Source organism: Atheta coriaria, unplaced genomic scaffold, assembly GCF_025399875.1.
Source record: "Atheta coriaria isolate IRGN ID8LTWV9N9 unplaced genomic scaffold, Caltech_Dcor_3.1 hic_scaffold_13_pilon, whole genome shotgun sequence".
Lineage (NCBI taxonomy): Eukaryota > Metazoa > Arthropoda > Insecta > Coleoptera > Staphylinidae > Dalotia > Dalotia coriaria.
In genome coordinates this window covers 612468-638022 of record NW_027045455.1, presented here as the reverse complement: position 1 = coordinate 638022, position 25555 = coordinate 612468, and the positions used below count along the sequence as shown (strand labels likewise).

Here is a 25555-nt window from a genome sequence, read left to right as displayed (position 1 = left end):
CTTCCTTCGCACAATACTGAGAAATGAAAGGTTATAAATAAATATGTTGGACTTTCTGCGCATGGCATTTGAGATGGCCGCAGCAATTACCGTAGACAATTGCGCAAGTATTTTAATCATCCCCAGGGCGATACATGACTAAAATGCCACTTTTCAGGTCAGAAAACCATAGAAAAAGAGGCGATTTAAAGGGGCAATTAGAAAAATATCATTAAAATTAATAAAAATGAAATTATACACTTCAAATGTGTGTAATATGGTGATTAATTGAATACTAGTAATTGAAAAGCAGCAGGTGTTTAGAAATGTGGGCATATTATAAATGACAAAGATTCAAACGTTTAAACTCCCATAATACAACATTTCATTCTATTCCATCTAGGGTTTCGTTTGTAACTGTGTTACAATGTTTGTATTAGCAGCAGGAGGAAGTATTCGAGCGTTCGAAAGAACGATCGATCGATATATTGAATCATCCCTCGTTTCCCAAGCACTCATGCTTTGGTTAAGGTAAGGGCTGTTCGTTGGTCGCATATTGTTCGAACCGCACGCCGACTCGCAGGAGAATGCACTCGTTCACATATGTATTGTGAGAAGCACAAACGGTACAGAATACCCAATGTGCCCTCACATGGCTTCGAGGTGCGGATGGTTTTGCGTGTGTGGTGAGAAACGATGCCATATGGGCTCTTCTGGAACGTTTTCCAGCGATGGAACGATGAATGTTCACATTCTATTGTGCGCCAAAACAAGTGGGACCATTTTTCCCTTAATTAAGTTTGGTTTCATTGCATGCTGTTGTAGGAAGTGCACAGATTGCAGATGCTTCACGCTCGAGTGCACATTTGACATAACAATTAAATCGCTGCGAATTGATTTCCAAGCGATTTAATTTTATTGTTCTGCTGTTTGCAGGAAAAGATCGCAGGAATTATTCGTAACGCCTGTTGCTATGTGCTATGATGGGGGCGGCAAGCGCTGAGCCGTACACCGCACACTTGTTGCGCTTTTATTACGTTTTTTATTCCTACCAAGCATTTCAAAAGTGCAAATCAAACCTTAAATTACTGACTATCAGGGAAGAGAAATGTTAATGTTACTTTAAATAAATTTATAAACAACCTAATGTTGTCTCAAACTTCCCCCTATCTCACTATCGTGAGATATCACGTGAAAGTTTTAAATATTACCTGAACAAACTTAATATTTAAATTTCATATTTTAATATATTCAATTCAGAGATTTGCTTAGTAATAAATAAAAAAAATCACATAAAACTAGTCTTAGCAGTTTAAAATAATCCGTTGGCAAGCCAACGCCTACCATTGATTACTATTCTTATTACAAAATAGTCTTGCTTTCGTTCTGGATTCGGCCTTCTTCTTCTGATCAGCAGGACTAAATCCGTTCAGTCTCAAACGTTTCAACTGTGCTGGTGTTCCCATTTCGCCAGCCTTTCTTTTCTTGTCCTATAAAATACACATCACCACAATATAAAAATAACGAGTAATTAATATTTGCTTTCACCTCAATACTCGTTGATGTACTAGTTTCAGTGGTCTTGGCGTGAAATACAAAGTTCCGGGAGTTTTCGGGGCACCTATCAAAACCTCGCTTACTTTTGTATATTCCGCAACTCTTGTAAGAACTTCATCATTTCGTGAAAGGAAAGAACCGCGTTGTGTCTGAATGTGTGACAATGGAAAAGATTAAATATTAATAACAAAATCGGAAGGGTTATAGAATAACATACTTTCGATACATATGTTTGCTTAATTTGAACTGGTTGAGTTGCTTTACTCAAATTCCGCTTGTTGTTGATGACGGCACGTTGGCCCAACTTGAACAATTGGCTCTTGGCAGCTATTAATGGCACGGTAGCGTCATCATCCTCTTCGTCGCCATTTTGTTTTTTGCTATTACAAAATACATAATTTAAAACACACATACTTACGTGTTACAAACTAATATAAACTCACGGATTGAAGGAACAATTCACGTTCGTAACGTTTCTTCCTCCATTCCTCCTCGTTTTCACATTCTTCTTCATTTGTTATTGAAGATTCAAGATCTTGAGCGGTCGATTCGTCATTATCAACATTATCTATTAAAAATGAATAGTTAAACGTTAATAGTGCTTATTCTTCCAAATTAAATTTTATTATTTACCAATATTTCGCCATCTGAATTGCCTCTGCCTTCCAGCGCCCTTCAACTCTTCATCCTCATCCATGTACAACTCCTGCAACACCTTTAAGTCCTTCTTGTCTTCGTCCAAGATACGCCGCATGTGTATTTTCTCCAAGTCGTTGCGCAACTCTGTTTCATCAAACTGCTCCTTGTCGCCTTCTTCCAATTCCATAACATCTAAATGTCGTTCATCTTCATCGTCACTGCCCCACTCAGACTCTGACAACTCGGCTTCATGCTCAGTAAAGTCTTTTAGATTAAATTTCTTGGATTTCTGAGTTTTCTCTACTAAAATTTCATTTTCTTCGGAATCATACCCAAGTTCAGTTTCATTAGGATTATCAACTTCGTCATTGCTTTCATCATTAACATCATCATCATCCCCATCATGCAAATCTATCTGTTCCTCCAAATCATCTTTAGCAACTTCTTCATCGTCTGAATCCATAATCGTATTCTTTTTACGCTTGACTGTCATGTTAATTTCATCGTCTTCATCGGAGTTGTCTTCAGAATCAGCCTCATTTATCGCATTGAATGCAATCTTTTGAGCTATCCTCTCATCGGCATCAGGTGCAGAATAGGCACTTTGCAATGGTGACTCAAACTTTTTCTTAAAAGTCGCCAGTTCGTCTTCATCTATTAATTGCGATATCAAATCGTTTTCATCATCATCAATTGGAAGCTCTTCAGCTGTATTCTTTTCAATATCAACAACTTTTTCTTTTTCAGTTAAATCTTCCTGAACTGTTTTGGTACTTCTTGCTTCTCTGGTGTCTTACTTTTTAATTGCGGTGTTTCTTCTTGAGTAAAACCAAAATTACCTGAACAAAGTTCTAACATATCTTGAGTGCTTGCATCAGGTTGGGCATCAGTGTCATTAATGGTGGTAGGTTGAGTGGGAAACGCACCGGAACACAATTCCTCTAAATTCTGTGTTTGAGTGTTTTTCATGGGCGACTCGGAGAAAAGCGACTTCGAAAATCTTGTGGGACTTTTACAAGGTGAAGGTTCACTCAGTTTAATCGCAGGTGAACCTGGAGAATTTTGCAGAAATTTACCCGTTGCATCAAAACTTTGAAGGCCCGTTAAGCGACAAACAGGCGAAAGGAAACCTAATTCAGACTTGGTTTGCATGCAGGATTGTTTATTAGGAGTGCGGCATGAATTGGTCTGTCCAGCAGATATCAAATCATCATCATCAGGCCACGAAATAGTCGAATCCATATTCTTCTCAGTAGGTTTAACAATTTCTTCATCATCAGAATCAGAGTCTGCTGGTTGTACAATGCGCCGATGTTGTTTCACAACTTTTTTCGTCTCTTCTTCTTCTGCTTCTTCATCATCTACATCTTCAGTTTCATCATCATCCTCTGAAGCTTCATTTGCCAACATACCGCCTGCATTTCCTTCAATTTCGTCCTCTTCTTCACCATCTACATCATCTTCTTCATCCTCTTCATCTGAACCAGCATTCGAAAATTCCTCTTCCTCATCATCTAAAATATCATCAATTCCACAATCCTCCCGTTCATCCTTATACACATCATCATCATCAGCATTTGCTTCCTTTTCGGCTTGTAATCTAGCTTGCTTTTCCTTCCACACCTCATTACGACGTTGCGCCATTTGAGTTTGAAGATCGTTTCGCAGCTTTTGATATTTTACACCTGGCTTTTCTTCAATAGCAGGTTCCTCATGGTCTTCTATCTTCATAGCTACTTTTTCTTTATGAATCTCACCGCCTTGAGAAACACACATTATATCTAACTCAACTGCAGATGCTTTCTTGTGTACGGGTTTCTTGGTTGTATGTTTAACAAATCGTTGCATAAGCTGCGACACTTCGTCGAGGCGAGTTGTGCCTTCTTCTAAATCTATTACATAATTTGGCGCACCGCTAAGTTTCGGTTGTGTATCTCCGAGTTGATCTTTTAAGAGCTGTAATGCTGACTTTTTGGTAGGATTAATTTCATCCGTTGGAACAATATCATTTACTGCATCAGTTTCGCCCCCATCTAAATCAGAAATATTAAATTGCAGTTCCACAGAGGCGTCCTTGTCAATTGCTGCACTTTCATTAGTTTTATTTGCATCATCTAGTTCTGTCTCCATATTTTCCTCAGTTTCAACTTCTACTGTCTCTATAGGTTTATCAGCAAGTTCGTTACTTTCCATGACGACATCCATTTGATTTGCATCTGTGTTTGTTTCTTCAGATTGGTTGGTAGAAATCGGCTCTAGTGTTTCTGATGCATCAACAGTTTCAGTTTCCTTTTGTACGTTATCTCCGTTATCCTCAATAACTTCTAAATTCTCAATAACAGTCTCAGTGTTTTCAGAATTTGTTGGTTGTGATTCTTCTTCCTCTTCTTCACTTTCAGATTTATAAAATTCTGCTACTTGCTTTTCGCGTTCTTGTATTTTCTTACTAACAAAATCAAGCTGTTCCCGGCTCATTTTTATAGCCACCGCCGCCGGAACTTTTGAAATATCAGAAGGAACCGAACTTGCAAACTTAGGTCGATTCTGCAAGAATTCTCTAAGACTTCGTTGCTTCGGTTTGTGATACGGCAGAGAAACATGCGATTCTCGCAACATTCGCTGTGATACCGATTCGATTTCTTTGCGTTGCTCGGCTGCTTCCTTGGCGGTCATTCGCTTTTCCTCCGGCTCTTCACCTTTTTCTTTGGTTTTCTTGTATGCCAATGGTTGTATCTGCCTTTCATCATCAGAGGATTCAGGATCACAGAGAGCTGCTAAACCATCAGCCTAAGAAAAATATAATAAATAACTAATTACATAATAGTTTGCAATAATAACTTACAATATTTCTTTCTGGAACTAATTCTTTCTTATCATTGACTGTATAAATAGGTGCTTGCAGAGTTTCTTGCTCATTATCTTCATTGTCTGCTTCTGGTTCACTGTCTGTATCAATTAATTTAAAAGTTTTCTTCTTTGGATTCTCATCTGTTGGTAATTCCTCTTCTTGGTCACTATTATTAAGCAATGTTGGTTGTGATTGTATGTTTTCATCAACTTCACTATTCCTATCAGTATTATTATCATCTTCATTCTCACTGTCACTATCCATGATTATTCTTTTCTTTGTCTTCTTGATTGAAAGTGCAACTATATCTATTAAAAATATTTAAAAATAGATTGTTATAGAAAGTTATTACTGAGTCAATCAATTACTTACTTGTAGTGTCATCAATAGGTGAGTCTGGAGCATCTGAAGGCACATCTGGTTGGGAAGATTTTTGTGTGTCACTTGTTGATTCTTCATCACATTCTTGACCATCGTCCACTGGATTATGCATCATAGTTTCTTCAGATTCTTGCATTTTTCATTAACTTTCCAAGATGTAGTTGAAGTAGTTGATATTAAAAGGTTATAATATAAACAATATTTATTTTTGTACAAACTGCACTGCAGAAACCAACACAATAAAGCTGACACAGTAACTATACGTTTAACTTTTTAAAAATTCAGTCATATTCACTAAGTTTAAGTTAAAATTAATAAAAATCGTGTACTCAGCACCGACGTGTTGCCCACTTGCTACGTTTCTTATTATTCGCGGGAAATATTAGCGCATGCGCAGCATCAAATAGTAGGCAACCAGTAGATCAGAACAACCGACAATTCAAATCGACTACACTCAAAATTGTATCAAAACGAACTTTATTTCAATATCGAACATATAAAAATTGTGTAAAAAATTGAGATATCTAATAATCACTAATGTATAGCTAATACATGTAAGTATATAAAAATTGTAGAGTTATAATACTAAACTTATAAAAAATCAACCCATTGCAATGAAAGAGTCTCTTCAGGTAATAAATATACAACGAGTACCATGCATAACGCTCTACACCCGCTTTGAGGCAGCGCAAATCTGTTGAATGTGCGCGCTGAGCGTCAGCAATTGTGCCTGAGTTTCGGGGTCGAGATTTGGCACCATGGACACTCGCAGGCCACGCTCTGGTTGCAAGCTGAGAAGTCTGCCTTCGCCTAGGGGGATATTCACGTTGGCAATGTGATCCGTGGCCACTGGGTTGACCATAAGGGGACTGCCTTCCATCGAGATTGCCATTTCGCCGTGCTTCGGACGTCTCAGGATTAATTGTGGTGCATTTGGTTGCATCTGAATAAAAATAAACCATAAAATAAACAATTCTGGCACCAGTGCACAAAGTATTTATAATATACCTTTGGTGTGACCATTCCATAAGCATTATTCGGCTGTTTTCCCGCAGGCGTTTGGAATCCCTTATTTTTTGTGTTTAATTTCGGCAATTGCTGGCTCGCTGTACGGGATAATGATCTCGATACTCGCGCGGTACTGTTAGCCAGTGGAGCCCTCGAACGAGCGCGAGATGTGCGAGTGGTGCGGCTTGACGCACTGTCCCCTGTAATATAACCTGAATGTTCGTGCATACAAAAGGCCCCAAATTAGTCGATGAAAATGAAATACTGTTAGTTTTTTTTTTGCACAACACCATGATAAACAATAATTGACATATGATCATGATACTGAAAAATTCATGATGTTAAACTTACCATCATCATCTGGGGCACAAGATAGACTCCTTTTCTTCTTTGCAGACACACTTTTCTTGGTTGAATAACTGACTGAACTTTCAATATTATCACAGGTTGTCTTCATTATAGTAGAATTTGTCATAAGCTACAGAGAAAATGACCAAATTTATATTACATATAATTCTCAGACAAAATTTGTTATGTAGCATACCTTTAATTCTTTAAATGGTTTCTCTGGATGTGGTAAATAAAACATTATGAAATCAATTTTATTTTCAATTATGTCATGAAATGATTCTCCTAAGGCAGTCAGTTGCTTCACTTCTCTTTCTTCTGTAATATAGAATTATGTACAATTAAACATTGGATGGAAACAAATTAGTTGACATTTCAGCTTTGTAGGATGCATTTTTACTTACTTTGATGTAGTGCTTCTTTCAAGAGCTCAAGTGCAGCTGAATTTGCCGCGAGTTTCTTCTTAGGTGCTTTTGTGCGTGCCATTTTCAATGGCTGATTAAAATTGTGGCCCGGTTTTGTAAATAATAAGGAAAACAGGCGGCAAACGACACGGACAGCACGCGAATCAGTTGTAGCGAGTAACGGATTTAACGGTCGTTTTGGAAAGCATTCCAAATGACACACCAACCTCAACGAAATCCCCTAGAATAGAATACCACACTGATTCGAACAGATTCAAAACTGGAATTCCTGTGTAGTGTTCAATGAATTTTATTGATGGCTGAATATACCAGGTAAATATTTAATAATTTTCTGTTCTTTTAATGGTTAGCAAATGTTGATTCAGCGAAACATATTGCATCATAAAATAATACTTTTATTTATTTACATGAAAAGATAAAACACAAAGTATTAAATTCGAAAAATTTATTCTTTTAAAATAACCATTAATTGCAGTTACAATTATATTTAAACGCCATTAATGCACATCTTAGTTAAATACTATTTATCTGTGAAAAATAACAGTAACATTATACAACAATAAATAACAAGTACCGCGAAACTTTGGCTTTTTGACAATGCGCCATTTTCTTTCGGTGTATGTGCAAATTATGTGCACACAAGTATTAAATTCTTACAAACGTTAATCGTTTAGTTTCATGAGCGAATCTTCGCTGCGACGCCGGTTGTTGGTTTTGTTGAACACTTCGACAGGATTACAGTATTCGTGCTCCCCGGGATTTAACAGCACGGCATGGTCTTGCCGCTCTTCCTCTTGTTGAATTCCATAAATTGGATTATGGAACCTCATACTGAAACAAAACGAACAAATTAAATACCGAATTTTAACATCAAAATCTGCATAAAAGTGAAATTTCTTACCTAACATTAAATTTGCCAGTATGCCTCTTTTTGATTACATAAAATATTCCGAAAGCAATCATAACAACCAAAATTGGAATTAGAATACCGAAGATAACGGCCCCTGATGAAGTTGTGTCTTCCTCGCTGGGATGAGCTTGGAATCTAGGCCTCTTATCCGTCGCAGACGAAGCTGAACGTCCCGATTCCTCACATTGTTCATTCTCTTGTACAGTTTTACCATTCTCACACAAGCAGGTAGCTCCAAAATCGTGTGGTACACAAATATGGCGGCAAGAATGTCCCACACAGGCGTTGGTGGCATTGGGTTGCCTAGATATTTGCACCAGAGATAGAAATTCGCTTGCATATGCATTTAATCTAAACACGGAGCAAGTTCTTTGCAATCCAAATAAATTACATTTACCCATGTAACCATACGGACTCATAAAATAGAGATGATCTTCAAACAAGCTCAATCCATTCGGTTTGGTTACATTCGTAATAATAAGAGTTTTATCATCACCATCGTAGTTTACTCGTGAAATTGTATTCAAATGTTGATCGGCGTAGTAGAGTACCTTCCTGTTGTAATCCACAGCGAGCCCAGTGACATAACCGGAAGTTGTTTTTACCAATTCGTGGATATTCTTACCGTCCATGTTGGCTTTATAGATGACACTCTGCGGGTTGTTGAAAATCCACCATGTTGTAACAGCATAGAAGATGTATTTGTTGTTTGCATCTACAGCAAGTGCGGATACTTGACTGTGTGGATCAGTGTCAATAATCTTCGCACAACGTTCTTGATCAAAGTTGCAGACTTGAATACTCTTCATAGCAGTTTCAGCTTCAACAAAATAGATGTTCTTGGTTACCCAATCTACGGCTAATTTCTGAGGACGTCCAAGGTCAGAGATATACTGACGTTTCTTTGATGGCTCTTTTACCAAATTCAATCTATGAATAGTTCCGGATTCCTCAATGCTGAAATAAGCATAATTATCAGCAATACTGACATCCAAACCGGAAATCTTTGGTGTGTCCTCATGATGCAATACGGAAATTGAATTTTCTGCTTGTTTCAATTGTCGAATCTCATTGTTGACAGCAAAGAGCATTGATAATGTTTCACCGGTGCTTTTACAAGAAGTTTTGTCCGCTCGAATGACGTACCCATCGTAACAACTGCAGCTGTAGCTTCCGATTTGTTCTTTACAAAGTTGACTGCAAATTGGTGGTTCTCGACTACATTCCAGAGCATCTTTACATGTCTGTCCATCACCAGCGAGGATGAATCCTGGGTTACAACCGCACATTGGTCCATTCGGTGTCGGTTGACATTTCTGATCACAAGGATTGCTTGTGTGCGATTTGCAAGACGTTTGACATGCGCCATTCTCATCGCTACCATCGTGACAGTCTTCGTCACCATTGCATACTAGTCTGAAGTCGATACAAGCACCTGATTTACACCGGAATCCATCATCGCATGGAATCAACTTCTGCGAAATTGCATTACTGGTCATGTTGCAGATACTCTCGTCGGAATTGTCACCACAATCATCGTGATTGTCACAAATCCACATGCGTGGCACGCATTTCTTATTGCTGCATTCAAACTCATCCACATGACAATCGGAACATCCAGCTTCATCTTCGTGATGGGGACATTCAGAAGTTCCATTACATTTGGCAGTCTCAGGTATGCACATGGACGTGTCGCTGGTACATTGAAACTCATTGGGTCGGCAGCCATCTTGAACTGAATCGTCCAAACAATGGAGTTCATCAGAATAATCACCACAATCATCGATTTCGTTGCACTTCAAAGATTTATCGATGCAGATTCCATTGACGCAGGTGAATTGATTGGTTGCACATGCTTTCGGTTCTATTTAGAAACATCACTTTAAAACTGCATCAGAAATGAAATATTTTAATACTTACTGCATGCTGCATGTTCATCCGACATATCCGCGCAATCGTACTCATGATCACACTCCCAGTTCTTCGGAATACACGCTCCGGAAGCACATCGAAATTGATTCGCAGCACAAGTACTGCTTTGACATTGTTGTTCATCGTCACCATCAACACAGTCAATTTCTCCATCACACACGAATCTCTCATCAATGCAATTACCATCGCTGCAACGATGACCATCACATTCCGGTCCCCCACGAGCATCTCTACAATCTCTCTCATCGGATTTATCAGTGCAGTCGAAATGAAGATCGCACACCAACGCCTCTCTAATGCATTTGCCGTCATTGTTGCATTGGAAATATCCTCTTGGACAGTGACTTTCTATTTTGCACTGCTCTTCATCTTCGCCAAGCAGGCAATCTTTTCTTCCGTTGCACTTGAAAGCTTTGGGAATACAGACGTCTGAACTGCCGCAATAGAATTCATCAGAGGTGCAAACAGTCTTCTTGATACAAGTAGAGTTGTCTCTTGGATTAAGAGCCATACCAACCGGACAGGCACATTCAAATGCCTTCATCTTCGGAATGCAAATGTGGCTACAATTCGCATTGTTTACACGGCACGCATGTGGTGGGACTTTGAAAGGAGTGATTGCAGCAAGATGAATTACATCAATACCTTCCGGCAGATCCAGAGTAATCTTCTTGTTATTGTTGAGGTTTCCAGTGGATTTTGACCAATAGATTCGCCTAAACAATATTACAACATTTTAAAACCGTTTTAAAGGTTAGAGAATAAAAAACTTACTTTGATCTTTGATTAGTCCAAAATATTTCATCCCTCAAACTTGTAACACTCACAGGAGTGGTCCGCAGTGCTTTAAAACCATGTCGGTCATCCCCCTGAGCACTGGTACTTTCGATATGTCCGGTGCCAGCATCAGCGAAAATGATCCTATCTAGGAGGCCATCGTAATGCAATGCAATGGGTCCCATCAAACCAGATTCAATTACATGACTCCTCATTGTCCCGTCCATGTTCATTCTGTCAATATGTACTTTATCTTTGATCAACGCAACAAACAACGCTCCTTCTTCTGGAATCAACGCGATGGACATTGGTATCTCACCTCCTAAGTCGTGCAGAATAACTTTGCGACTCATAGTGGTAATACTTAAGATTTCCACGCTTTTTCTGTCAAAATCAGACCAATATAAATTATTCCCGAGGTAATCAAAGCTCATCGCGTTGACTTCACCCAAGTTGTCGCTCAACAAAGGTTGTGACATTCCAGTGTTCAAGTTGACTGTGATAATACGTTTTACATTACCGATGTCCGAGATAAACAGACTGTGGTTGCTTGGATCGTAGGCCAAGGCACCAATTTCCTTAGCTACCGTGGGTAGGGCAACAATACTTTGTTTACCAAGGTCGGTATGTTCTATTTGGACCAGGACATCTTTAGCTGCCACGGCCACCAAGGGACGTTTGGTAACTTCCTTGCAGGTGTGTTGATCCGGGGAGAGTGTTTTGTGAAGTGGACAAGCACAGGAGTAGCGGTTAGCTCCACTAATCATACAAATGTCACTGCACATAGAATTCTTACACGGGTTAACCATTTGGGGTTTCAGAGCAGAATGGAACACATGCAGACCATAAATATACTCGCGTTTTTCTTTGACTAGAGTTGTGTGGTTTTTGCCAGTGAACTTATCACAGGATTGGATTGAGTAGGTTGCCCAGTCGGACCAATACAATCTGTTTTCAAAGACAGAGATTGCATATGGGTGTTTAACAATTCCTTCCAGTATCATCCTTCGATCAGTTCCATCCAATCTGATGCTTTCCAATGTCATCAACTTCCCGTCAGTCCAATATAATCTTTCATTCGGGTAATCAATTGCTAGACCATTAGGCCAATGGATATCATTGGAAACGAATGAATAATCTTCGGTCCCGTCCATGTTACTTTTGGCAATTTCTGGTTTCTTTCCCCAATCAGACCAAAACATCTTACCATCAGATGGATGCAGAGCAATAGCACGAGGTTTATCAATATCCTTATTGACTAAGACTGTACAAACTGAACCGTCATTAGTACACACCCCAAGATGTTGCATCTCGGAATCGGTAAAGTAGATATTTCCAGTGATCCAATCCACAGCTAAATCTTCCGGGGCACCTAACCCTGCAGTGACCAATAATTCCCTTTCACTGCCATCTTCCAATGATCTTACTAAACTTTCATGCTCCACATGAATATCCGTCCAGTACACGTGGTGACCATCAAAGTTAACCCCCACTACTTGTTTCAGGTTCTGTGCGACAGGAAACAATAGTTCAGATTGCAGAAAATATCCGCGAATCTCAGTCTTTGTGCTGAACATCATCAATGCTTCTCCTCCAACTACTTTACAGGTATGTTTATCACTCTGTAGAAGATATCTGGGATCACAGAGACATTCGTAGGACCCTGGAGTGTTGTGGCATTTCTGGTCGCAGATTCCATACTCTTCACATTCGTTGATATCACGGCAGTCGGCGTCGTTTATACGGCGGTATCCTGTAGGGCACGTACAGGTTGCTCCTGTGGGTAAATCCACACAGGTGTGGCTGCAGTGTTTTGTAGAACAGCCTTTGCGAGTGGAACATGAGTTGGCTTCATCGGATTTGTCGGGACACTGGTAACTGCCGTCACAGGCGTTTTTCAGGTCAATGCAGGTACGGTTGTCCGAACAGAGGAACTTTTGATTTTCTAGTGTGCAATCTTTAGGTTGTACATGAGAATCTGCAACATTCAAATAATAAATTTAATGTTTTAATGTTTTTAATACAATTTTAATAAAAGTTACGTACCGCAATCAAGTTCATCAGATTTGTCCTGGCAATCAGCGAGACCATCGCAACGCCACTCCAGCGGTAAGCAATGACCATTGTGACATTTGAAACCATCGCATTCCATGTTCAGCGTGCATCCGAGGGTTTCATCGGTACCATCAAGACAGTCATTCTCACCGTTACAGACGAAATCTTTTGGAATGCAGAGGTGGTCCACACATTGCCATTCTTCCGATGAGCAATTTGCAGGATGTGCTAAAGTATACTTTAAACACACGAAATTAGAAACTATTCCAATCTTTTAAACTTAATATACCTTAAAATCAGTACAATCAGCTTCATCACTGAAATCTCCACAGTCGTTCTCTTTATCACAGCGGAACGTTGCAGACACACATTTGTTATTGGCACACCGGAAGTAGTGCGGTTCCCGGCAAAAAAAAACCTCTGTAAAAACAATACAACCACCAAATTATTATTTTTCATATACACGTTTGATATGATTATTATCTTACCGCAATCTTCCTCATCGGAGGAGTCCAAACAGTCCGCATGTCCGTCACAGCGTTTTTCGCGTGGTACACACTTGCTGTTCCTGCAGGCGAAGACATCACTCCCCAATTGAGTGCAACTAGCATCCAGTTGCAAGAAGAGCGAGTCCAAGAAGGCAAACGCACAGCTCGTCCAGCACAAGACGAGCAACACGTGACGATAATACATATTTAAAAACTATAAATAATCGATTAGTTACAGAAATATTTCCACGGGAATAAGTAGAGTTACCTTAAATTAACGTAACATTTAAAATAAATTTAAAACACGGCGTCCTCGCGGAGATGATCGAAGATTTATGGCGTGATGATGATCGGAGGACGGCACGTGGACAAGAATGAAAACGGTAAAATTTGTCGGCTGTTAACACTGCGACCGCCCGACGAAAACTGCGTGATAACAGACAAATTCGGCAGCGTAGACAAAGACCAACACGGATGTTGTTCGAGGTGACTTTGTGGGAACGTAGTGATAACTGTGATATCAATGACAAAGGATGGACGAGCCGACAATATTTGCTTAAAAGTTTAAATTTAGTGCATATTAGTCATGTAGTATTGAATTGTATACAACCAATATTACAATGATCATAATCAAATATTACAAAATGGCGTATTTAGATATACTCAATGTATACCAAAAGAGGGCAAAAATGATTTTAATTGTTTGTTGAATACTTAAGAGAAGTTCTAGTAGCGGAATGTGAATTAAATTGAGTGGGGACATTTTTTTCTCAAAACTTTGGTACCATTTCATGCAAATATAATTTTTGGCGTTTACTTTGTCATCATAATATTATTACGTGCGTCTCGAGCGCTTCTTGTTAACGGTTGTTTACTTTCACTCTTCTTCGCGTAGAATTCGCGTTTCGCTCCGCGTCCTCCACAAATTTATGCAAGAGTTGACGTTTGCAACTCGGCTTGTGCGGCATGCGTCTGCTGGTTTAGTTTGTTCGTGCCGTGCGTGGCGCACACATTCGTTCAACGTACTCGCAAATACTTTCGATTACGTGCGTTATTACGTGAGTTGCATTAGCGAAAGACAATAAAGACAACAACAGAAAAATTTTGCTAATTTGAAACCAGGAAAAATGAAGATATTACATGTAAGTCAACGATTATTACTTTAAATAATAATAAAATAATGTAATTATGTATTTGTAGATATTATTTTTATTATCCTTCGTGGCTTATGGATCCTGCGCTATAAACTTTGTAAAGGACTTATTGCAGTACAACGTGTTTGGTATACCAGTCCTACATAAAAAACAAGAATGGACTTTTGATCCAGATGAAGGACCAAGACGTTCTAGACAATATCAGGAGCTTAATGGCCGCTTTGGTGAAAAAGCAATCGAAAGATTAGGCCTCGGTGTTGATGGTTTTGAACAAGAGAGACGAATTCAACAAAAACAACGAGATTTACAACTTTTGGGCCATAGTTATTAGAAATAATGAATTACTAGAGTATTTAAATATTATTGAGTATTTAAACGTGTTCAAATCACTTAAACATTCCAATTAACTGTAATTTTTATTAATTATACACTATTAAAAGTTACGTAAGTGAAATTATCAAGAAATTGTGATACTTACTGATAATAAAACGCAATTTTACGTAATTGATTGATTTTGATATAAAATTTTTAATGATTTGTGTGTTGCGTGCGTTATGACTATCAATGTATCGATTACGTGTTCTAGAAGCGTCAAAAAATTAAGAGTAAGTATACTAAGTATACGTTTGAAGGGAGAAGTGTGTCAGACATTTGGCCAGAGGTGTAAGTGTAATAGAAAGAATGTTGTGAGACAATTATGTAATCGACGAGTCACATTCGAAGTGAAATGGCATGACATTAAAATTAAAATTTCCGGCATGCGCTTGGAAGTGAATAAATTCTGGTAATGTTAACCGGTATTTAATTTCACTCATTTTTTTTTTGTTGTGTGCTAACGTGACATTCAGCACATCACAATTTAAACAAGCCTACAATTATGTTTAATGAAATTATTTGCTTTTAACACAAATATTTTCAAAGTAATTTAAGTAATTGTTAAATGTAAACAAATATACAACATTAATATGGATGTGACAGGTGAAATTTTCCAAAATTTATTGTTGTAGACCTATACTAAATAAATTTCTGAATTAAATTCCCTTTTCGCTTGCTGAGTTTACAGTTTCACGCACAAGAAACATTCAATTAATTCTTTGTGCGTTTACAAGGTCTTGCGGTAGGTAGAGTACTCGTACTTGGCGACTTTTGCATTCTGCGATTCTTGCGATTCATGCAATGAAACCGTGGAATATACAAGTTGCGCGAGCAAACAAGCAAACTTCCAGTGGTAATGGAAACACTTTCTCTTCTGTATTAGGTAAGTTTCACTGCGCCTTGCCCGGTCGCTTACTTCACTTCACCTTCGCGCTCCTGCAGCTCTTCGTGTTACCTGCGCGACTCACCAACCAGTATAAACCTGCACGCGCGTTCGCACGCATTTCCGAAATCCACAAATCGCAATCGTTTAGAAATTATTTATCATTGCACGCAAGCAGAAGAGCTCAACCAGTACTGAACAAATGTAATAACTTAATAACAACTACCTGAATTGTTATTGTATTACATTATTCATAGATTGTGTTGTTCTTGAAACAGTTGAAAGCGCTCGAATCAAGTTGCCGTAAAGAACAGTTAGTTTTTTTACTCTGAAGAGAAGTAAAGTGAAGCGTCGCGCGTTTAAAGTGTTACAAGTTACAAAGTGATATAAAACTATTGGATTTTTTCAAAATGGCTAAACTGCAGTTTGTTTTGCTTCTTGTAAGTACCCACAAGCAATAATATGAAACTTATTAAAGAATAAATCATATTAAACTATGTTTTTTAGGTAATTAGTTGTTTATGGATGGTAACAGCAACATTACAACCACGAGCACCAAATTTTCAATATTTTGAAAGGTCAGTACCGGTGTTTTAATGTTTTTAAACTTTAAATCAAACTTTTAAACAAAATGGTTGTTTAATTCGATGACTATGCACTTATTTGATGATCTTGAGTCAGTTAATGATTGATGTGTGTAAAATTAATTAATCACTCATGTGTGCAACGTGCTTGAATAATAGTTGAATAATAAATCGATTCAATAATAGTAAATTATACAATTAGTGTGTGTGCAAGGTTATTGCTCTTGTATTACATTCTATAAATTGTGTGAATTTAAGATTATAGAAAACTATTTTCACAGTTGTGAAGTTTCTTTTGTTATTTTCATTCTATTCATGATTGAACAGTGAAGAGAACTAAAGTTGGATCGTTTCTATATTCATATTGTGTCTGTTTATACGATTTAATTCCTGATTTTGTTTTAGACCGAAATATCGTTATCCATACTATGATGAAAATGGCGTCGGACGTCTGCTGTATGGTTATGGCGATGATAAACTATACCAATACAAATCATTCTCCCCATTGGAAGGAATTCATTGATAAAACCAGTAAAATTAACAATAAATATTAATATAAAGTCTGATAAAAATGTATAACTAGGGTATTTGTTACACTTCTTTTTAAATAAACAATCATGTGTTTCATTTTTTATAATAATAAACATCAGCGTCATACATCATAATAATTATCTCAAAGATTAAGAATAACTTACATTTTAATATAAATTTTCATTTGTTTCACTTTCATTTCTTTTCTAGTTTCTCTGTGATCACATAAAAAACTTAGTGTTTGTAATAACGTCGGAATAAGTTATTACGTTTAAAAAGATTCTTTTGTTGCCTCGAATGTCTGTTCGTTTGATTTCTTAGGAATAATGTTAGTATGGGGATAAAATCTTTCTGCGTTTTTACAAAATGTACAAACGATAAACATAATAATCATATAAAGTATAACTAAACAGACAGATAAAATGATGTATAGTATAAATTTATGTGCACACATATTTCTGTTTTTTTTCAGACAATTCCCTTATTTGCTATTAAGCCACGCCGTTTCCGTTAATACGCACCACATTATTCACAAAATGCACATTCATATATCTTAAGAAATTCAAAAAACATTCATTTTAAAATATATATGCAGAATAATTTCATATAAAGAGATTTTTAAGTAATATCAATGATCATTCACTATACTGACGAGTTTTTAAACATTTCAATGAGTAAACAATTGTTGCTACGTTTGTTTTTTGTTTGGGACGGACGTCATTCGCTCATCAGTTTGAAAACAATAAAAATCTGAACTAGATTAGATTAGGTTTTGATTTAACATCGAAAAGTTCGGTCCATTTCCAGCAACTTTTATCAACGCATCGCACAAAATCAGCGTAAATATACTAAAACTAACAATTAAAAATTATTCCTACGATTTCTTTGCCTACCAATCTGATTTTGTGCACCTCCACATTACAATATACGCTTTAAAATTGTTTAAAATATAAAAATATGCTCACAATAGTTTGAATACTTTTTGTTTCCACCATTTCGCCATAGTTTCTACAATAACTTTGTATAGGATTATACTGGTTCCGTTGTCAAGTTAACAATGAAAGCGTACGCAATGCAATGATCACAAAAGTCAAAAATACGATTAGTCAGCGCGTGTACTGGTAGTTTAGTATAAGTATAAGAGTTTTCTTTTTAGTTTGCGTTTAGTAAGTAGACTTTAGTAGATTTGTTAATTAGTTGACTCTCCAAGGAATTATCGTTAATCAAGGCAACTTCACATTCACATAGACTTCATCCGCTTGCATCGCGGAGCGTATCGCAGCGCAATTTACAGTAACATGTGATTAATATATTGAAATTCATCAACAAACATTTTTGTACAATTTCCAGCCTGCTTCGCAGTCAATTTGTAACCTCAAATCCGCGCACCTCTGTTCCCTTCGGGCAGCAACACACATTACATCACAAACTTAGAAACTTACAAACTAGAAATAAAAAGTGTAACGTGTAACATAACGGATGGAACAATACAAATACAACAATCTTTAAATAGCAATAATTCTATGCGCGCTTAAAACTTCTTTACAAAAAAAAAGAGAAAAAAGTTCAAACTTTCCATATATCCGTAACTGTAACTTACCGGTAGGTTTTTAAAAAGTTTTAAAAAATATTTTATTATAAACGCATTATCTGTGTTTTCTGCTTTGTTTAAGAGAATATGAATCGCCCGCTAAAATACTACCTGACTGCAACGCTTGTACGCTTGTTTCTTGACGGTTTTGCAACCGCGTGTATCGCACCGTGCGTTATCACTAGCTTTAGCTTAGTCCGGCGACCGCTGCTAGAACATGATCGGCTTGTCCTTCGTCTGGCTGATGACGAACGCCGTGAAGCGTTTTAAAAACTTGGGATATTCGCGTTTGTAAACCGCGCGCAGAACGGACGCTGGCGCCCAACCACCGGGATTTACTAAAAAGGAAAGTAACATTAACACCGGCATATTTGGACATGAAATTGCCGCAACTTACCCACAGAGCAATACGTGATTTTGCACGTGACATTGTCACGCGTAATTGCTGCGCCATCCTTTGGTGGATCGATGCGTGTCTGGCAGAGTAGGCAAACCGTCAGGAATATCCGCACACATTTACCGCTATTTAACTAAAAATAATAGAAATATTTAAAATCTTTGTGTAATGTTGTGAAATAAATTATCAACTTACTGGATGAGTGGGGTGTTCAGTGGAATTGTTAACGACAGCCCACATATCAGGCCCGTCTCTGTCCTGATCGTTGGGAAAGCGTCGCATGTGTGACCAGAATAAAGATTCACGCTGGCTCGCCGGCCATATCCGTTTGTGCACTTGATAAAACTGCAGCGTATCGTCTGCTATCGTTTCCAATACAGTCATATTTTCTAATGTTGCTATAAAAAAAACAAACAATCATAAATTAAAGTTTAATTCGAGAATATTTTGCGCAACTCACTTTCCCAATCATATCTATACTGTGGATTAAAAAAGAAGTGACACAGTTCATGTCCTGTGATGCCTTTTACAGTGTGTACAGCTTTAAGAGGATCGACCACCATGCCATCAACTTCCTCCTCGCGACGATACATGCGCATCTCGCCGTCTTCAGCAAACAATTGCCAACCAGCGCCGCATTCACCAACACCCAACCGTGCCATATCAACTTGCTGCTTCACCAGCCGATCAATTTCCGGCCAGAGACGGTGTTGCGTCGCGGGCGACATCGGCGGCGGTGTAATCGGCACCAGGCCGTTCTTCAACCGCTCGCGCAACTCCTGTTCCTCCTCCATCTTGTCCAAACCAGACTCCACCGCATCATAGAACTCATCATCTGCTATCACACTATGTGGTCCTTCCTAAAATACAGTCCAAAAAGCGTTTAATTAACCAACTTGTTTACGAATTCTAAACTTACAGGCATAATTTTAGTTTCGATAGGTTTAATGAGCTCAATAAATCAGCGATTACTCGCGCAACTGGTGTAATTAACTGAACACACACAACGGCAAACACATGTGCCATTCGATTTGTTTATCTTTTGCACCCAATCGCTCGAGACAATACTCCGACGCAACACACAACGTTGTAGTTTTAATTCGTAGCTTAATCGCAATCGCACGTCTCAGATTGCGTTGTTCGCCCACGAATCGGTCACATGCGCATGCGTGCGCTTCATGAATCACTTAATCATATTTTCGGGGTGAACTTTCAACTCATCGCGGCGTCACAATGGAGACAAAGACATTCGGCGCAACAAAGCGAGCCTTGTGTTGTGCGTAGTGTGCGACGGCCGATTAAAATTGTTTACAAACGCTTGCAATGTTTACAAACCGTTTAATTAAACTGTTTTACATATTTCATCGCGCAATGATAATTTGTACCACTTGATAATCAATTGTATCAGCTGTAATTAGCGTCACTTAGAATAATATTATTCAAAACGAACAAAGATTTTTATCAGGTGACTAGTCTGTCTACTAGGGAGCACTTGAGAACACTATCTACAACAATAGCGCGTAGTGCACGACGTACACTCGGTTGTGGTAAGCATTAATTAATTCAATTTGATGCGGCCATATCGTAGCCACACTGAAGTGAATTAAGCATGTTAAGCATGCGTCGGGTGTCTTCGAAATTTCGTTGTTGCTGCGCCGCGCATTGAATGACAATTCGTCAAAAACTTAACGCAACACTTTTTGTTATACAACACAAGCACAAATTAGTAACTTGCGCACGTTGGTGTTGGTGGTGAAGCCATGAGAAAGTTTTTTTCAAAAATCAACAGCTAAACTTAACCGCGAACTTAGCCGTTTAAGTTAAGTTAACATTAGCACGTCGACGCTTAGTGATCGACACATGTGAAAATTGATAAGCAACGCGCAAAGTGGGATACAGTTTAACATTTAACTAAAATATTTCCATATCAGTTTACGCACGCGCTCAAAAATTAACGTTCGTAATTGTACAAGTGTGTTGCTTGGAAAAAATACTCACGTTTTTAAACGATTTAAATTTGTGCGATTGTGCAACGTGTGCGACGCTACACTTGAAACGCGCGATCAACCGATGAAAGTCCAGCGCGTCGCCACTGCCCGCTGTCTTCGACATCACCGATCAACCCTTTGGAAACTTGAGAAATAAATCGCGTGGATGCGCGCGCGACAGAACAATATAACTGGTGTAGAAGTGCGAGTAAAACCTAAATAGTAAAACGTGGTGACAACTGCTTACGAGATGTCACAAGACGCCACAGAGATTACGTTCGCATGTCATCGTACCGCGATTGTTGCCGCCACTTGTTGCCCTTTCCCTTGTCGCATGAATAATTCTATTGATTTATCGTCATATGACGTCGGCGCAAAAAGCAAATATAACTGTATAATAATTTTAGCACCATTTATTTTTATCGGGATGTTTATAGTGTTCATTTGACTCACTTCAAGGTCAGGTCCAGGGTGAACGTTGTGCACTTTTTGCAGTTGCTCCAGATAACTCTTGGCCAGGTTCTCGACGCGTCGGCGACGATCGAGCTCGCGATCGAGCCGCTTGTGCCAGGAGTCTTCGCGTTGCGAGACCAGATCCACGCAGTGCGCGACCGTATCAAGCACGGCGGCGGTTGTTGTGCGGAAGGTGATTGCTTCGCCTTTGAAGTCGATTGCTGGCAGATCTAACAAATAATTTGAATTTTAAAATAGGTAGTTATTTAAACTAAGTATTTTTCAACTTGTTTTGTTATTTATACCTTTGTTAATGGTTGAAATATCATTTCCACCGTTAGTGTCATCTTTGCATTTTGTAATAACATCCGCATCTGCGCAAATATCGAAGTACCTTTGCAGAGTGTCGATTTGCCCGCCGAGGATGTCTTTGAATGTTTGTAATTCAGCCAACTTCTCGTGTAGATTCCTGCCGGTGCGTTTGAAACTCGACGAGGAAGCTGTGCTGAACGTATTCGACTGCAGACTCACTGACGAACCATGACGGCGTAGAGAGTTTTCCGAACCGGTACCATATCCACTTTCAGCCTAGGTGAGTTTTAAAATAAAATGTTCAATATAAAAGTGTTGAGCATGAAATTTTGGTTGCCTATCCGTATAAAAGTGATTATTTTTAACTTATTCCAATTATTGTTTTGTTTTTCCCATAAAAAAAGCAGACGTTACGTGCGCTCAAGGTCGTGAATCAGCTGAATTACCGCCAGTGGCGTGTGCGGAGCTCATTACAGTTTGAACATTATTTTGGCTGTGATCTGATGTTTGGCCTTGGGCAATAAAAACTAGGACAACAGACATATCTGACTATGCATTCATTAAAATTGAATACTTTTGCTTTCTAACATACACAAATACACAATTCTAATCACATGATTTTAATGAGACACTAAACTTCTAAGAATTATTATTACTCAGAAAAGGTGTTAAATCTAAAAATACTCACTTTATATGACTCAAGTGCTTCCACCCAGTGTTGCTTATCTTCAACAGTGTCTGCTCGCAAGTACCAGACACAATCATTCACAGAAACATCAAATCTGCACTCATCAAACTCATGTGGCTGCAAAAAAATAATGTTTATATTTTTGACAGTTGAATAAAGTATGAGTAGACTTACTTTGATTGTAGCCTTGGCGAGGGTGAGCGCCCCTCGACACCCGTAATTTGACTCTTGCTCACTTTTATAGTAGCTGAGCGTACCGGCTGTAAGGACTATCCAGCGATCCTGCCAGCCGTGAATGTAGTTCGTCCACTTGTGCAGCACGCCCTGCAGCTCGTGTGGGGCGCAATCGGTGTCTGAGTCTTCGCTGCTGTTGGCGTGATCGCCGTCCGCCATGCCGACGACTGTTTGTTTTCTTAACTACAGCAGGATGATGATGAGGGTAGAGTCCTGTTTACATGGGGCGAACTGGCACACAGGCTGTTATCGGACCTGACGCGTCGTGCTCGTTGGGTTTGTTATTGCGCGTCGGGCGACGCGTCGCCAATTAGGATTTAAGACCGTGATAAAACGGCGAGACGCGCACGCTTCAAGTCATTGCGCACTGCTGGCCGTGATTCCACTCATCAAAGGTTAATTAATACGCCCCGAACACTGTTAGTTTGCTTTTGCCAGCAGCAGGCCACAACATTTCCAGAAACAAACACCAGCAATCTTTAAAGCGGAGCATAATAAATTATATAAAGCTGCAGTCACACACGGCCTAACCTGTGAATAACAGAAATTTCGTGATTTAATTTCAAGTGAGTTCTACTTGACATGCAATCATTTTATTGCATTTTACATGATAAAGATAAACCGGCGTTCATTGAGCTGATAACTATGTAAATATGGTAGTTTTATCAATTTTGTGTCATCAAGGTGCGGTGTTAGCTTTAGTATTTTCATGTGGCATCCATTTTGTGAGGGCGCTGCTTGCGCCACTTTACAAAAAACAACTTTACGGAATGCGCACGTAATTCAACTGTGATATGTTATAACAAACAGGAAATAACAAGCATTTCTTTTACACTATACAAAATAAACACGATGAAAACATGAGGAAAATAACTTATATCTTATTAAAGAATAGAAATAATATTGTACGCTGATTTAAAATAAATCCTATATTAGGATTTATAATTATAATCCAAAAATCCATTTTATCAAGTTATATAATATACAAATGTGATAACAAAAGAATAAAATATACAAAACCACATTTTAACATATGCTATTATGGTATAACAGTTTCTTTGATTACAAATGACTGTCGAATGTTTGGAAAGCACCCGGCTGACCGCAAATCAAACGCGATTTGCCTTTCCAGATATCCTGGAATGACGCTTTAATTCCAAATTTCTTCTGTCCAAGTTCCATCACTTCAACGGCGATGTTCTCCTGTGAAGTACCTCGAACGTCAATAAAATGGCAATTCGTATCGGCGTAATGCACAGAAATTGCCTTTCTGAATCCCTAAAACCAAATTGACAATAAATAAAATCACATAATATTAAGATATAAACGAAATATACTTTAGTTTTGTTGGGACCGGAACCATGTAACAACATGGGATGGAAAAATACAGTATCACCCTTTTCCATAATCAAATTCACGCGTGGAATATGATCGAATCCTTTAACTCCATGATATGCTTTGTTTTCCACATCCTAGGACAATACAATAACTTATTATGTGAATATAACATGCCTGAGACTATTCACTTCAGGATAATCATGTTGATAAAGTTTCCCGGCCTTGTGTGAACCAGGCACGGCAAACAAACATCCATTCTCTTCATCAATGCGTTCCATGGCAGTCCAGGAAGCGGCAATACGATCCGCCGGGCGGAACGGGAAGTAGTGTAAATCTTGATGCATCGGATGTCTGGAGAAACCCTCAGTGCTATCCGGTGGTTTGTTAATCAACATCGAATGAGCTGCGGTCACATTTGGCCCCACAATATTCTGAATAACTTTGACTATGCTATCGTCAACCGCATAGTTTTCAAAGAGAACATCGTCCAACAACCAATCCTGAATCTACAATTAAAATTATATTTAAAAAAAATTGAATAAAAGTATAAACATATTTAAATTTACTTTGTTAATCAAGTATTCGCCTTTAACATCAGAGCGTTTCTTCAAGCTGCCATCTTTCATGATAGTCATCATACCGGTGTCGACTTTACCATCGCAGATGTCAACAAAGTGCCTCTGACAAGCATCCAGCTTGTGGTGAGGCACCAGATTGCGGAACATAATGAATCCATGGTCTTCATAAAAGCGCCTCTGATCATCAGTGAACGTGCCACCGTCAACCGTGTAACGATAACTAAATAATCAACAATAATAGTGTGTATTTTCATTTACTGAGTAACTTACTTGTACGACATCTTGAAATGTACTGAACCTGGAACAAAAAAACGCGTTGATGTATTATATTAAGTTGTTGATGTTGACCATTGAACGAATTGATAAAACAAGTGTATGACTTGCCAATAATGTTATTATTTGTTGTTATAAGTGGTGAGGATTATGATTAGTAAATCTATTTTGTATAGACACAAATAAACACTATGAAAATCTCAGTTAAAGTGCATTTTAGTCATAATTTTACTTAATTTTACTTTTTTAATAGATTAATAAGATGTAAATCCAATATTATCTTTTAAAGTGCTTGTTCAAGAAGTGTGATTTAAATATTTTTGCTTAGCGATAAGTTACTTACGTTTTTCGTGATTTTCTGATGAGTATTGTGCACGATCAAGTACTGTCCTTTGCCCGCATCGAATGTCGTAGAGACTTAATTAACTATCTTGTTGATAACATGCTTGTTATTATCTCTGTTGGACTGAGTGCTTTCACCGAGTGATCTAATAAATTGTTAGAAAATATTAGACTTGAGGCGTTTTTAAGGTGTTTCAATCTGGATATAAAACATTGCTACTTTTTGTTCTTGCAAGTAATAAACTCATAAATCATTATTAATGTTTATGTACACAAAATACAACCTACGTTCATCAATAATCCTGTGCTTGTAAAGTAGTAAACACAGAATATTGACGATAGACTTAAGTTAACTTAAAGTCAGCCATTTTGACTTTTATATAAACATATGTTTACATAAAATATGAGGCAAAAATATAAATAAGGTACCTTTATTAACATTTTAAATGTTTATTTGATTTATATAATTAAAATTAACTCAAATATC

The 25555-nt window shown here is 38.1% G+C and overlaps 6 protein-coding genes across 8 annotated transcripts; 1 reads left to right on the top strand and 5 right to left on the bottom strand.

The window, feature by feature from the left end:
* Positions 1-1234: 1234 nt before the first annotated feature.
* Positions 1235-5749, bottom strand: LOC135801878 (claspin-like). Its single transcript, XM_065315398.1, is given in 9 exon segments — positions 1235-1469; positions 1528-1593; positions 1596-1685; positions 1754-1916; positions 1966-2104; positions 2170-2941; positions 2944-4962; positions 5018-5331; positions 5396-5749. Coding segments are annotated over 9 exon segments (3858 nt in total). The 5' UTR covers positions 5541-5749; the 3' UTR covers positions 1235-1319.
* Positions 5750-5864: 115 nt separating this feature from the next.
* Positions 5865-7385, bottom strand: LOC135801776 (uncharacterized). 2 transcript variants are annotated; one of them, XM_065315288.1, is made up of 5 exons: positions 7165-7385; positions 6957-7078; positions 6764-6890; positions 6413-6612; positions 5865-6347 (listed from the first exon to the last, which is right to left on the bottom strand). In XM_065315288.1, the coding sequence occupies exons 1-5, from the start codon at positions 7244-7246 to the stop codon at positions 6072-6074; spliced, it is 807 nt and encodes a 268-aa protein (XP_065171360.1). In that variant the 5' UTR covers positions 7247-7385; the 3' UTR covers positions 5865-6071. The 2 variants fall into 2 exon arrangements, with proteins under 2 accessions (XP_065171360.1, XP_065171359.1); XM_065315287.1 differs by having other exon boundaries at positions 6413-6624; positions 7165-7379.
* Positions 7386-7615: 230 nt separating this feature from the next.
* On the bottom strand, positions 7616-13763 carry LOC135801765 (vitellogenin receptor Yl-like). Its single transcript, XM_065315278.1, has 8 exons — positions 13616-13763; positions 13348-13561; positions 13149-13279; positions 12851-13097; positions 10802-12782; positions 10016-10743; positions 8087-9959; positions 7616-8016 (listed from the first exon to the last, which is right to left on the bottom strand). Exons 2-8 carry the CDS (start codon positions 13550-13552, stop codon positions 7848-7850), a joined length of 5334 nt encoding a protein of 1777 aa, XP_065171350.1. The 5' UTR covers positions 13553-13561; positions 13616-13763; the 3' UTR covers positions 7616-7847.
* Positions 13764-15797: 2034 nt separating this feature from the next.
* Positions 15798-16970, top strand: LOC135801764 (uncharacterized). Its single transcript, XM_065315277.1, has 3 exons — positions 15798-16199; positions 16267-16337; positions 16749-16970. Exons 1-3 carry the CDS (start codon positions 16170-16172, stop codon positions 16864-16866), a joined length of 219 nt encoding a protein of 72 aa, XP_065171349.1. The 5' UTR covers positions 15798-16169; the 3' UTR covers positions 16867-16970.
* Positions 16962-23079, bottom strand: LOC135801763 (ceramide transfer protein-like). Of its 2 annotated transcripts, XM_065315274.1 has the most exons (8): positions 22478-23079; positions 22304-22420; positions 21609-21891; positions 21304-21533; positions 19323-19722; positions 19058-19260; positions 18863-18995; positions 16962-18803 (listed from the first exon to the last, which is right to left on the bottom strand). In XM_065315274.1, exons 1-8 carry the CDS (start codon positions 22694-22696, stop codon positions 18676-18678), a joined length of 1713 nt encoding a protein of 570 aa, XP_065171346.1. In that variant the 5' UTR covers positions 22697-23079; the 3' UTR covers positions 16962-18675. The 2 variants fall into 2 exon arrangements, with proteins under 2 accessions (XP_065171346.1, XP_065171347.1); XM_065315275.1 differs by lacking the exons at positions 21304-21533; positions 21609-21891; positions 22304-22420; positions 22478-23079 and adding an exon at positions 20861-21150.
* Positions 23080-23496: 417 nt separating this feature from the next.
* LOC135801761 (phytanoyl-CoA dioxygenase, peroxisomal-like) lies at positions 23497-25444 on the bottom strand. The gene is made up of 7 exons (XM_065315272.1): positions 25357-25444; positions 25070-25214; positions 24724-24751; positions 24442-24673; positions 24064-24381; positions 23875-24009; positions 23497-23815 (listed from the first exon to the last, which is right to left on the bottom strand). The coding sequence occupies exons 3-7, from the start codon at positions 24732-24734 to the stop codon at positions 23600-23602; spliced, it is 912 nt and encodes a 303-aa protein (XP_065171344.1). The 5' UTR covers positions 24735-24751; positions 25070-25214; positions 25357-25444; the 3' UTR covers positions 23497-23599.
* Between the last annotated feature and the right edge of the window lie 111 nt (positions 25445-25555).